This window comes from Aethalodelphis obliquidens, unplaced genomic scaffold (assembly GCF_003676395.1).
Source record: "Aethalodelphis obliquidens isolate GAN/ISIS:26980383/991018 unplaced genomic scaffold, ASM367639v1 scaffold55, whole genome shotgun sequence".
In the NCBI taxonomy this organism is placed as follows: domain Eukaryota; kingdom Metazoa; phylum Chordata; class Mammalia; order Artiodactyla; family Delphinidae; genus Aethalodelphis; species Aethalodelphis obliquidens.
The window spans coordinates 8,318,760-8,332,729 of NW_020837999.1; the positions used below are offsets into that span (position 1 = coordinate 8,318,760).

The 13,970-nt window shown below is 39.6% G+C and overlaps 1 protein-coding gene and 1 non-coding gene across 6 annotated transcripts in view; both read right to left on the reverse strand.

The window, feature by feature from the left end:
• Nucleotides 1–13,970, reverse strand: part of DNM3 (dynamin 3) — a 571,656-nt gene that overhangs the window by 24,577 nt on the left and 533,109 nt on the right. For all 5 annotated transcript variants that reach the window (XM_027086312.1, XM_027086311.1, XM_027086315.1 and 2 more), the window contains 2 exons: nucleotides 6,595–6,821; nucleotides 5,171–5,404 (listed from right to left, as the gene is read on the reverse strand). In XM_027086312.1, coding sequence (XP_026942113.1) covers nucleotides 5,171–5,404; nucleotides 6,595–6,821 — 461 coding nt within the window. The remainder of the gene's footprint in view (nucleotides 1–5,170; nucleotides 5,405–6,594; nucleotides 6,822–13,970) is intronic.
• LOC113609312 (small nucleolar RNA SNORA18) lies at nucleotides 6,330–6,464 on the reverse strand. The gene has a single exon (XR_003428595.1). It is a non-coding gene; the product is annotated as a small nucleolar RNA SNORA18 (small nucleolar RNA).

A 13,970-nucleotide genomic window follows, 5' to 3' on the forward strand; every position in this document is an offset into this window, starting at 1 on the left:
GTAGCCTCATGAGATGCCTTAAATATTAAGAGTCAGAAAGAACGCCTCAAAGTTGTTTCTATTCTCAGCAATTATACTTTGTAAAAATCCTTGCTTGACTTTTAAATCCAGTTGCTAAATATAAAAACTGTTCCCTGAAAAATCAGAACACCTAATCATATTTTTATTTGTTTGTTCTTTAAAGGAGAAGGATGTCGAGGAAAATAGAAAGCTCATGGCTGAAATCAGAAATCACAAGATGAATTCATCACTTGTCCAAAGACACTCAGCTGCTAAAAGAAGTCGTACTCTTAGAGGGCTGTTGAGGAGGAAGTAAGTCAGGGTGTTTCCAGTACATGACTGCTGGGGAGTCAGACAGGCTAGTCCCACAAGTCGCTTAACTGTCCGTGAACCCTGAGCCCACAACTTCAAGGCTCGGCAGCTTCGTCCTTCATGGCACCAAACCTTGATATTAGGGATGCAAAGACACACTCATAAGAATCATGGGTTTGCTCTTACTCAAAATTCGGGGGACTGGCTGAAAACAAAACAGGGAGACCTTATCTCTAGCTGAAAGGGATTCTGTGTTAACTGTCAATTAAATCAACATATAAAATACGTAAAAGAGATATGGTACAGAAGAGCATCAGGGTCAAACATTTAAAACCAGATTAAGCTAAACTGTAGAGAACCAAATGGCTTTTACCTCTGTAAAAAAAAGAACATGAGTGCATGGATTGTCTCTTCACGTAGAGAAACTGATGTACCTTTTGCCATGATTGGTTGAGTAGTAAATTACTGAGAATGTGGGGCTGTGATGAGACTCTCAAAGTGTGCATGTAAAGTCAGGGAAACTTCGTAAGTCATGGAAGGAGCATAAGTGGGAGGCCCTGGGATAATCTCTTGATGCTATTCCAGGGTTGTCTCTGCAGTGCAGGGACCCCAGTTTCACCATGGGCCTCACCAGAGAGTCTTTCTGTGGAGCATTTCTTGGTTTCCATGCTGTGTTTCTGTCATGTGAATGAGCTGGAGTAAAAGCTAAGTCCTTTCCTCTGATTCACTTTTGTCATTTTTAAAAGACACCATCAGACTTGGTGACAGGGGTGGTTAAAAGAAAGGACTTCTATTTTTCAAAAAAAAAATTTTTTTTAAATAGAAGACTGGATGATGAGGTAAATGAAGTTTGCTTTTCCTTGGATAGAGACCCTTCCTCCTACCCTTATCCCCTTTTGACCGTTGCAAAATAGCCTAGTCCAAGGAAAGGGGAGAAGACAAATGAGTGAAATAATGCCAGAGTCGGCTGTTGCCAGGAAAAACACACTCTGATTCAGTTAATTTGTTCTGTTAATGTCAAAGGCTGTGATTCCCAATTAGCTAATTTTAAGAAGCTGTAACCGAAAATAGCTACATCAGCCCTAAAGTTAGTGTTTGGTGAAGATTAGGATTTTCAAGTAAGAGAATAGGGCCCCTAAAGAGGTACTGATGTCTGTTTAAGATCATGTTGCTCAACAAGGACACGACTGGCTGGGATTTTCCAACTGGGTTTCAGACGCTTCAGAGAAGTTGATAGAGGTGAGAGGGGAGGGGACACACCAAACATTCCGGCAACAGAGAATGTTCCACAAATCAGATTTGCGTAGTTAACTTTCTAATGGCAGAAGCATACATGCTGGTGAGGCTCTTTGGGATAGAGATGCTCCCCTAGTTCAGGAGGAGTTAATTAAAACAGGCATGTAGTTTGCAATATTTCTAGCCCTCACTGAAAATCTCCGTGCACATAAACCAGAGCAGCTTGAGCAGCTGAGAAAAACTGGGCCAAAAACCACTCCACCAGCCTCTCTCCTTCCTCGTCCTTTACATTGGAATGGAAAGATAGAAAAATCATCATTTTTTTTCTAAAAAGCAGAACACTCATGGTTTCTGTACAATTGCAGGTGCTTTCATTACATCTGAATAGGGTTATGATAAATCTACGCTCTTAAAAGTGAAGATCACAACTTGCTAATGAAATCACAAATTATCCAGAAGAAAACTGTGCACAGGCACATGCTGAGTGGCAGAATCTTTTGCCTCTAAAAGTTCAGTTTTTGCCTTTGTAATATTAAAGCCCAGCAGGGAGCCGGCAGGACACTGCTTGTGCTGTCTTGTCACGTTATGAGTTTCTGGTTTCAGATAAAAGGGGAGAAAGGGCCTTTAAGAAAGCAAAAAACTGGAGAAAAAATTAAACTTCCTTCTCGGAAACCTAAGGGTTGTTTTTCTGGAGATGATGGATAATGGCATTTCGAGTTATTTTAGTTTTTAATAGAGAAAATGGAGGCAAGTCATGGAGGGAAAAGAGAGTATATAAATAAATAGAACAAGGTGAAGTTTCAACAAGAGCTTCCCTCAACTTTTTCTTTCTTTCTTTCTATCTTTGTCTCTCTTTCCTTTTCTCTCTTTCTTTTTTTGAAATCTTAAACCCTATTTCTGGCTTGCATTTGGTAGGATTCCTGCCCTGGCTTTTATTAAAAACAGACTTTACGTGGTCAGAATTCTCCATCTAAAGCTAAATTTTAATAGGCATAAGGATTCTAACAAAGTCTTTCTTGCTCTCTCTCAGGTGACCCCCCCTCGTCCCCCCAAGGATTTCCCTCCCAGTGCGCTGAACTGGCGCTGAAACTGGAAGGCTCAGCAAAAACCACCAATTTTCCTTTTTTACTCTGAACCCTCATTTCTGTTTTACTTTTGAGACTCTTTGCAAGGTCAGATCAAGTTAAGTCTGGCTCTAACCTGAGAATACTCCAGAAATTTTGAATAACACGCTGTTGTCCTATAAATTCCCCAAAGCAGGTGCCTGAAACCTGGCAGTTTCCCTTCTCCAGCAGAGGCTCCAGAGCCCGATTCCTGCTGCCTACCTTGTGTGTGTGTGAGCTGGGAAATGCCAAGGGCGACTCCACCCGGCTTAACAAATCAATTTAGCATTCAACAGTTATCTCTGAAGGGTACTGGCAAGCCAGCTTATCTGAAACCCAGAGGTAAAGCAGCCAAGCGAGCAGGCAAAGACATGCACTTTCATTCTCGAAGACAGGCGCCACCAGGTTGCTCTAGTTCCTTCTTATAGCTAAACAGACAAAATAGCCCACTTTAAGGCTCCTGTATGGGACTCCCGTCTTCCCATGCTTAACACCCCCCCACCCCGCCCCACCAATGGCCTCCACACCTTCTTGGCACAACTGCAGACCCTTTCCCAGTCAGTTTTAAGTTTCCTAAAACAATAATTTAATCTTGTGTGTGGTGAGGCTCAATGCTGACCTTTATGCTTGTTTACATGGAAGGGACAGTCTTTTGAATACTGCAGTGCAGTGGTTCTCCAGGGGAGGGTCCTCAAGCCTTCTCAACCCTAACCCTAACCTCTCCCCGCATCCCCCCACCCCACCCCCCCGCCTCTCTCCCAGCCGCCAGTGGCAATGTCTGGAGACATTCTTAGTGGTCACAACTGAGGGAGTGCAGCCGACATCCACTAGGTAGATGCCAGGATGCTGCTGGACATCCTAAAACGCATAGCACAATGTCCACAACAAAAATGTCAGTAGTGTTGAGGTGGAGAAACCCCGACATGGTTAGGAGACTGCTTGGGATTAAAGCCCAGCTCGATTCGGGCCTGGCTGAGCAGCCTTGGGCAAGTTGCTTAACCTCTGTGCCTCGTCTGTAAAATAGATAATAACCTATCTCATGGGGTTGCTGTGAGCATTAAACAAAAATGTACCTGCAAAGCTCTTAGGACAGTGCCTAGCATACATTGAGAGCTCAATAAATACTACCTGTTGTTACTATTATTACCAGAAATTCAGCTCAGTTCCAAATAAATTATAAGCCAAACCTATTGAGGTTAGAAAAAAAAAATACATAGGTTTGAGAGTACATATATCCTCTTTGATGGGGACCAAAATCATGATGGCAGTAACAACCACAGTGCTTTACAGTTTGTGAGACTCTTTCAAATACCTTGTCTCATATGATTTGGGCCACATCCTTGTTATATCTTTATTTCATAGATGAGGAACTCCTGGCTCAGTTAAATGAGTGGCCCAAGGCCTGTGGCAAACCAGGTCTTCTGATTGCACATCTCCTTCTATTCCCCCTACACTTCCCTTTGTTTAGTGGGTTAAGATGCCCCTTCTTCTCTTCATTATACCCAACAGCCTGAAGATCAAAATAGATGTAAGTACTGAAATCAGAGGGTGAGGTGACTCAGGCTTCATGGGTGGGCAGAACTCACTTCTCTTTTTATGGTACCTGCATAGTAAGGTTTTTCTTCATGGAGTATACAAATATTTTAACCCTCTGAATTGAACTTCTAAAAAACTAACTTTCTGTATGGGCTATTTTCTTTCATTTTTAAATTTCTGATGTTGAGGGAAAAAACCCTAATTCCCTCTATTTTCAAAATCTCTAATTAGTATATTGACCATAAATGTATGAAGGTTAGAATATAGCTTCAACTATATGTATACATATTTCAAGTCCTACTTATTTATTAGCTATTCTGTTTCACAGTTAAGCCTGACAATCTGCTTACAAATGCCAAATGTATTATTCAAATGTACAATGTTCTATCTTATATGTGATCAGTGACTGCACACAGCAATTATACGTCTGTATTAAAATTTCTATGCATAGCTTTTTAAAAAACAATCACAGATTAACCAGCCAGATTTTTACTCAGCCTACATTAAAGTTAATAATATTGGGTTTAAGGGTCAAAGTTCAGAGGGCAGATGGATAATATTCCTTGAAGTCAGTGGTTTTCTAGAATTCCTCTGGTAATAGAGAAGGCCAGGCCTTAGCTGGTGATGCTCTTGTGACCTAGGGAGCACACAGCTTGCAGCAACCCAGCCACGACTCTTTCATTTCAAAGGTCTCCGTCAAATTCTACAACCAGCTGCCAAAACGTCATTCATCTGGACCCAGGTTTCTTTGGTCCCATTTAGTTTGTGCCAGTTGAGAAAGGAGAGGTTTAGGCCATATACTGGTTTCTAAATGGTGTCACAGGCTCAGCAATCTTCCCATGATCCCCCTTCCGGAGGGAAAGCTGAAAACGTGTATGACAGAATCTTTACCATTTTCTTTTCCAAATCAATTTTGTCTGTCAGGCTATGAGAAGAGAACCGATGAGCATGGCCCTGCTTTCGGCCTCGCGCAGAACACTCACCTTGGGACGCTCGGAGGGGCCCTGGTGGGCCGAGACGGAACCTGTGGAGGCGCCCCGAACGAGTCGCTGCTGTTGGGGAAAGGAGGCAATGGGCCAGGCCGGAAGGGCACTGGAGGCGCTGCCGAGTGGGGTCCCGGGGAGGGGATGGCGGGTGCGGGCCCGCGGCCGGACGTGGGCCGCGGGAGGGGCGCGCTCAGCGTAGGTCTCCGCTGGGTGGGGCTTGGAGGCGGGGACCTGGGGGCAGAGACCGACAGCAGTTTGCCCATCCTCCTCTCCGTTGGAATTCATCCTTAAAAAATATTTTATAACTGCTTTTTAAAAAGTATTTTCTGACTAACTCAGACACGTGTTAGGGATGTTAAACGGTAATAGAAGGGTAAATAGTGAAAAGAAAGTTTCCCTCCTCTCCCCCCTTGCTCTGTGGAGACAACCAACATCTTTGCCCGGGTATCCTTTTTAACTATATTCTACAATATCTTCCCTCTCTCTCCCTCTCTCTCTCTCTCTCTCTCTCTATATATATATATATATATACATACATTGCTTTTTTGTACACAATGTTCTACAACTTAACATTTTTTTTTAAAGCTTCACATTAACTGGCCTGTGTTTTCATTCCACTACTTAAAGAACTTACTCTTTTTAATGGCTGTATAACGTTCCAATGTAAGGATATATTGTGCTTGATTTTTTTTTAAGTGCAAAGTTTTTTTTTAAATTATGTGTAACACAGTTATTTAAGTCAATAAATTTTTAAGGAATTTCACATGTTCTGATTCTTTCCACTGCCAATCACCTTAGTTCCTCCAAACTCATAATCTTCAAGATAAAATAGCCCTTTCAAAAAGAAGTTATCATGTAAGTCAGCCCACAATTCTTTTAGTTAGGCTTCTTTGATCTCCAATGAAATATGGACACACTTCAAAATTCCCCACCTGTAATCTTTAGGATCCAATTTCCTCAAGCGATTTACTTTAGGACCATGTTTAGGGTCAGGAGATGGATCTGCCCGGTTCTGAATTTGACACGCTCTAAAAATGTACTAGGTTCAAATCATATTCACTCCTAAGCCATCACACCCTAGAACAGTACAGATCATTGGGATATGCCAATACCTAAGATAAAAAGTTTGTTAGGCTTTTCATAGTTTACTTGGCAGCTCTGTCCTGTAGTTCTTTCCCACAGATCTAACAAGTAGTTCTATAAGTAAAGGAAACCACACAGTTAATCTATGAGGCGTTTCCAACGATTTTGTGCTTGATTTTGAAAGCGGTTGGGATCATCTGACCTTCTCTCTCGCTCCTGGACTTAAATATCTTTTTTCCTCTTTTTTCTTTAGGTTCATACTGGTTTAGGGAAGCACATTCAGAAAATGACACTGGACAAGCTGGGAGGCCTCCGGTGATGTGGAGCCATCTTCCTACCTGCGGGAATGCTGGATCCAGGAGTCGTCCACTGGCGGCGGTGCGGGCGTGAACGTCGTGGATGTGTTGATGTCACCGATGACCACGAGGGCTTCTTTAAGGGCTTGGTACATTCGAAGCATCTCATCCCGGCGCTGAGCCTGTTCCGCAGATTCCTCCATCAGAGTATTTTGGTCCTCTGAAGAATATAACTGTGCTAGGAGCTCAGAATTTATGAAATCTTTAACCTGCCAGGTCACCACAGAAAAGTAAAAAATGGGAATGAATGAGTGACTGAATGATAAACTGGTTCATAGCCTGTGGACAAAGGCCACAAAAGTCCACTCTGGGAAAAGGGATGCATTGTGCATCTATTTACGCTTATTTTCTTCATTATCCTTCCAATGCCAATAATAGTTTTCCTCTCAGTTTTATGGCTGTTGACAGTAAAGAAAAACATAGATTAGTTGAAAAGAGGGCCAAACCTCACCATCGCCAGAACAGGGCCTGTTGGCTGTACAAGCATTTCTGCAATGTTGTCTGAGGCTGCTTGGCTTATATATAGACAAGGGAAGGTATCAGGAGATAAGCAGTGGTATTTTCAACAGGAAACAGTGACACACAGAAACCTATGTAATAACACAAGTTATTCCTTCCTTGGTATTCCCAGCCCTTTACCTAGCTTTTACCAAAATCACTGGAATACTATTAAGACCCCAGGTTTCAGTGTTGTTTCAAAAGTGGAATTAGCACCAATAAGTGAGTATTTATTAAATACAGAATTGTATATAATTATGCAAGTTGATTTACAAAAAAAAAGTGATATATTCTCTGCTTTCTAGAGCTTAACAGTGATGAGGACTGACATAAGGTTCCATAGTTAACAGATATATGAAAACAAACTAAAATATGAAAAATTCGTATGAGTCTTAGGGGAGGGGCATTTTGTGGCAGGATGAGAATGGAGAGGATGCATATATTGTGTAGCCCTGAGGGAGAGAGAACCAATCATTATATTTCATCAAGTCTAAGGCACCACTGATTTTAAGACACACCAGTCTTTTATGTGCCACTAAGAAAGAAAAAACACCATCAACTAAACTACAACAGAATGCCAAGATGTCATTGAGTATAACATGCATCTTCATGTTAGAAATGTTAAATGTGAAAAAAGTGAATGTGAGAATCAATGAAATCCAATGTGCCTTTACAAGTTATCTGATTTAAATTCTCACTGCATACTTATGAAATGTATATTATTATCCCAGTTTTACAGATGAAGGAACTGAATGGACTTCAGAGAGTTTAAGTAACTTGCCCAAAGTCACACATTAAGTTGAACCCCAAATCTTCTGACTTGAAGTCCAGTGCTCTTTCCATTAACCCCCTTGCCTAACTTTGAGTGCTTAGAAAAGATAATTTATGTTTAAGCATCATTATTTTAGTGTGGTGCACATGTATGCCAATTAACTTAAGCCTAGAAAAATAAAGCAACTTGGATTTTTCAGTTTCTCTGTTAAATGAGAAAGCTAGTGCTTATCTGGAGTCACTGGCTCTAAGAAAGGCCAAAGTCCAGTATATTTAATTGCTACTAATTCAAGCAGACAACAGAACACCTGTCAGATGCTCAAAATTCCTGGGTTGTAGTTACATTTGTAACTCAGAGATGACAAGACTCTAAAACACATAGCTTCACTATTTTTTAAAGGTATCAAACCATGTAGATAATTCTACTAATCCGAAAATTCAGCTAAATCACAGCTTTGTTGTGGTGAAATAAAAAGTGTTCTCTGCACATATTCTGTAAACCAGGAGTGATTTAAATGTGGAAGCAATCTAATACACAAGATGTATTTGGGCAACTGTCTGGTGGAAGGGAAGGTTTATGTGTGATAGCTGTGGAAGGTAAATTTGGCCAGATAACCCTGGGCCAGGTGTCAAGGCCTTGAATATCAAGGAAAAGTGCTTGAACTTTATCCACTTGGCAACGGGAAGTCATGGAAGGCTTTTAAAACAAGTAAGTGAAATAATAAAAGAGAGTTTTAGGAAAATCAATCTGGCTGTGATTGGAAAATAATTTGCAAGTGTGGTAGTAGAGATAAATCTGTCAGAAGGCCATTGCAGATCATTTATGAGATGATAAGGGTTTCATTTAGTAAGTGGCATAGAAAATATGGGCAGATATAAATGACATTATAAAGGAAAAACCAACAGGACTTGGTGCTGTTTGGATGTGAAGGGCAACAAAGAAAGGAACAAAGACACCTCAAGCATTGAGGTTTGGGTGAGGGGAAGTCAAAGAAAGTCAGATTTAGAGAAGATAGTAAATTTGGCTTAAGAAATACTTCATTCCCCTCCTTGAAGATTTATTTACTGCCAGACACACTTGCAGGTACCCAAGAAGTCATGCACGCTTGCACAAATCTTCCACTGTGAGGTGTGTGTATCCACTTGGAGAGATGATGCAACTCCAAACTCAAAACCAGACAAGTTTCCTGGCATTGACCATCAGTTGGGTTAAGCTCTTTTGAAGCTTTACATCTTCCTGGAGTATCACTTAGAATCTATTAAACACAATTTAAAAGAAGATTCTTCCAAGAATAGATTTAAAGCAGATCTGAATTAAGAAGCAACTGTCAAACAAACCACAAAATAAAATAGTAAGAGCCTGCTTCAGCATTTTGATCAAAGATCTGCCTTGAATCAACTCTTCCACATCAAAATGTTACACACTAAAACTGTAACATAGATGGATAGTTGGATAGTTGCCTACTATCCAACAGATTTGGCAATGTTCCGAAATAATATGAATAATTTTAGCATGAGAGAAAATGGCAATATAGCACAGTGGTTACGGGCATATTCTTTGGAATCAGACAGCTCTGAATTTGAGTCCTAGCTCTAACACTTATTGTTCTTGGACAAATAATTTAACCTCTTTGAGTTTCAGATTCCTGATCTGTAAAATGAGGTTAAAGGTAGGAGCTGCCTCAAGAGTTGGTGGAAGGAAAAAAAAAAAAAGAGTTGGTACAAGGATTCAGTGAAAGAGTGAATATAAATTGCCTAGCATGATGCCCAGCATTTAGTCAGTGCTCCATCGACAAAAGCTGTTCTTTTTACAGTATATAGTCTAACTTGGCGTTAGGTATGAAGGGGTAGGAGGTTAGTGCAACAGTGCTGGCATCAAGTGACATAGTTCAACATAAAGCATAAGTTAACATTTTATTTTGCACTTAAGAAAACTTCTAGAAAGACTCTTCCCCTCCTGCTAGCCTCACTTTCTAATGCTACAATTGGAACAAAGGTGGGGGACTTCGGGGAGTTTCCAGACACTTCAGGGACTTTCTGAGCAGTTTGTATGTCAATGGTACAAATATTTAAACCAAGGATTCTGCACAATTGGAGGGCAAGTGGATCCATTTTACATGATAGCATTTAGAAAATACCTCACAGAACATGACATAAACTAATTATACTTGGATGTGAGATTTGAAATAATATTTATGCCTTTAATTATAACACCTTATAACCTATACATCTTTGTGTGGTTCACCAAAAAATTCTCACACACAAAACCTCATTCCAGTTCAAACTCTACAGGCTAGATAAACAGGCATTACTGCACCATGTCGTTCTGCTCAGTGTAAAGGAATGTGAGGTCATTAAAAACGTTCCACATGTTTTCCTCTCTTTCTTACTTTAACCCTTCTCTAGCAACCTGCAGTATTTTTGGATCTGTAACTTTGTCTTTATTACTACAACCATTTTAAAGCCTTCACAAATAGGAGAGGCATTTATAGAGTTTTCATACAATTCAGTTTACTAAGGAGACCATTTCCTTAAAATCTGTTTTGAGACAGGAGGAACTACAGAATGGGACAGTGATAACTCTCATTCATGTGAATACGCACATAAAAATTTAATTGAGAAGTTTAATTTTGTTTAGTTTTAGAGACGGACTTGGGTAGAATTTTGTGATTCTTTGAGATCTCACAATTCTCTCATTTCCGCTTAAGGCTGCTTTACATTTCCGAGGGTTTTCATTTTGCTAAAGACCAACGAAGTTTTCCTTCTTTAAAAAAAAAAAAAAAGTAACATCCTTTGACTCACAAAGGTCGAGAAAAGAAGATAGATGCACAAAAAAGTACGTACTGTATGATTCCAAAGTTCAAGAACAGTTAGAACTCATCTACAGTGTAAGAAAGCAGGAGTGTTACCCTTGGTGGGGAGTGATAGGGGAGGGGGAGAAAGAGTGGGGCTTCTGGGTCCTAGTCAGGATCTGTTTCTTGAGCAGGATGCAGAATTCTTGACCCGTGGAAACAAATCAGTGCTCTGGCATTTAAGATGTACTTTTCCCTCAAATAATGAACATTTAAAATAACACTCTACTTCACACACATTAAAGTTACAGTAAGTTTTGAAACTAGGGCACATGTTACTAATTTTCCACCAAAGTATCAATGGCCAAGGAGAGTGAACCTGGACCTCCAGGGGTCCAGGGGCACAGGCTCCAAGTGTGAAATGCCTCTAGGTTTCATGTTTGGTTCTTAAAATGTTTCATAAAAAAACTTTACATTCTATTTTGTATTAGCTGGGTTTGTTTGAATATGAGGAACAATGTTTTAAATTACTTACTAGTTAAGATACAAAACATTGTTTCTCATATTCAAACAAACCCTAATTAAATCTTCAAGTAAAATGAACCCTCTGGGCGAGTCACTTAAACCTCTTGGGGCCTCAATTTCTTCATTTGGAAACTGCACAAAATCATGAGTACCCAGCAGGTGGCTATTCTGTTGAAACACAGAATTGTGTGCCCCTTAGCCAGTAATACTTTTCGAATAAAACTGGATCCACTTTCTTGATTTTCTGATGGAGAACTTCTGGTGGTGTGAGCTACAGAGAAGAGGCCATCAAAATATGCTTGCTGTGGGGCACTATATGTGTGTTTTCTTTAATGTACCGAACAAAACTCTGTTTCTTTGCCTGTAGCCTGTCTAGAACAACCGCCTGTCGTAAGCTTGCTATTTCTTTGCGCTGCTGTTACCTGGTATGTTTAAGCAATGAAACAGCTGCTGCATTTCAATAGACAAAGGCTTACAGTATGTCTGAGGGGAGGCATTTATTGCTGGCTTTAAATTTCTTAAACAATTCCATATGGAGACTTGAGTGGCAGAACGCTTAATGTAAACTTTCAAAGGAAACTGCCCACCAAATTCTGAACTTTATGAAAGTTGGCTGGAACATATTCTTTTTCAGAAGGCAGAGTAGTCACTCCCATTTCAAAGAGGAAGGGCCACAGCACCATTTTCAATAGTGATAGTCAACAAATAGAGGACCCGGCTTTAGGCATTTATTGGTTCTGGAGGAACAGCTAGCTTTCTCACCCACAACCATTTGTAGAAACAGCAGGGTTAAGTGGATGGAATTCAGAATAAGGAGTCAAAGTATGTGTTTTCTTGTTGTGATTCTATGATTAATTCTCTCACTTGAAGATCTCTTCACTTTAAAAAAAAAAGTCAACACATATGCATGACACAGTGCTGGGTGTTCACTGTGTTTCTGTTCCTGTACTCAACAGGAATGAACAAATTCTTCTGGAATGAACAAAAAGGGCTCAGACGTTCTGTACAATAAAATGCCATGAGAATATGAGTACATTTTTAAAAAGGGATTTGTATTTTTACATATACATAATTACATATATAGATTTAAAATATATATATATAACTATATACTCTTACATGTATAGTAAAAAAGTGGATAAAATAATACTCAAAGAAAAGCAGTCATCCTAGATGTGTAAAACTATTTTCTGGTAGATATGAAAAGCTAAATTCAAACAAAGATAACCATAACTTCATAAGAATCCAGCATTACATAATGTTTTTGCTTTCTCCTTATTCCTATTAATCTCTACTTCAAGGTTTGACCTTGGAGATCAGATCTTAATTGAAGTCTTCTTTCTCATGACTCTTATGTGAGGTCTCCCTGGAGACAATTAGCAGAACTTTACTTCCATGGATAATACCCTGTAGGTGGGGCTTTCGCCATTTCATGAAGCAAGTGAGCGCACCAGTGAGGAGTGAGGGCAATTACCCTCACGTTTCTGTGTGTGTGTGTGTGTGTGTGTGTGTGTGTGTGTGTGTGTGTGTGTTTCTTGAGAAGGTGAAAGTAGGTTAGATCTGCAACAGGTTTTTTTTTTTCCTTTTAACTAATTTATGTCAAGCCACTCCTCACAGCTGTAGACAGGAAGTGCTATTTCCTGTGCTGATGATATAATATAGTGCAGAGCAGGGCAGCGTTTGAACTGATGGCAGCACTAATGACTCTCAGTAAAACAGTGAAAAGATAAATGATACTTAATCAGGAAAATGTTTAAATAAGCAAGTGCCTGGATTCCACAGGCAAAACAACCTGAACTCATTTAAGTGAAGTTAAGAGGGTAATTTAAAAAATAGACTATTTGCTTAGGACTTTATATTTTTCAAAATGGCATATAGTCATACTTATGATGTTCTCTGACAACTCTGTGGGGTAGTTCAGGGTTCTTAGTGTAGTTTTAGCAGTGACTGAGTTCAGATCAGAGGGGCCAAATGATTCGCTTCAGGTCACACAGCAGGCCATTGACCAAGCTTAAGTATATAATTTATAGTTTCCAATATATTTGCAATACATTGCTTACCTGCTGATGCATCAAAGCATCCTACTAACCTTGTTTGAATACACGGAATGTGTACAAAAACAGAGTGAGTTAAAAACAAGATTGCTCCCGTGACCGTTTGGGGCTTCTTAAAGTCAAGAAACTCATAGATCATGAATAACAAACGGATTGTCATACTTAGAATTTTGAAAGGAATCTTTATATATGGATAATGGCTATTTACAATTCTTAAGTAGGCAGCCATATTAGTTTCTTACAATTATACTTTTCATAGTACTTCCATATATACTATCTTGTGGAACAAATCCCTAAGCCAGGTACTTTTTCTATGATTCATATTTCACATATGGAGGAAATAGGTAGAAATAAGTTAAGGATTTGTCTTAGGTTAACAGAGTCTGTAGCAGAGCCAAGCATAGAATCCAGGTTTCTCCTAAATTCTAGTGTGGGGCTCTTTTCAGTACTTTACCATCTAATTTTTATTTGTTACAAGCAAATGCTCATAATATATCATTGATTTAAATAAGAAGGTGTCCTTAGAAGATAACTAGGAATAAAATCGTTGGTGTCTCACTTTTCAAGAGTCAGAAAAGCCTGCTATAAAACACCTCATTATAGCCTATCTTATCTAAAAGATAAGTTCTCAAACAAATTGTGATGTTATTTACACTTTAACAAAGTAGCTAACAAAAGGACCAAACCAGACCATGTAATTTAAGTATCATTTTCTGAC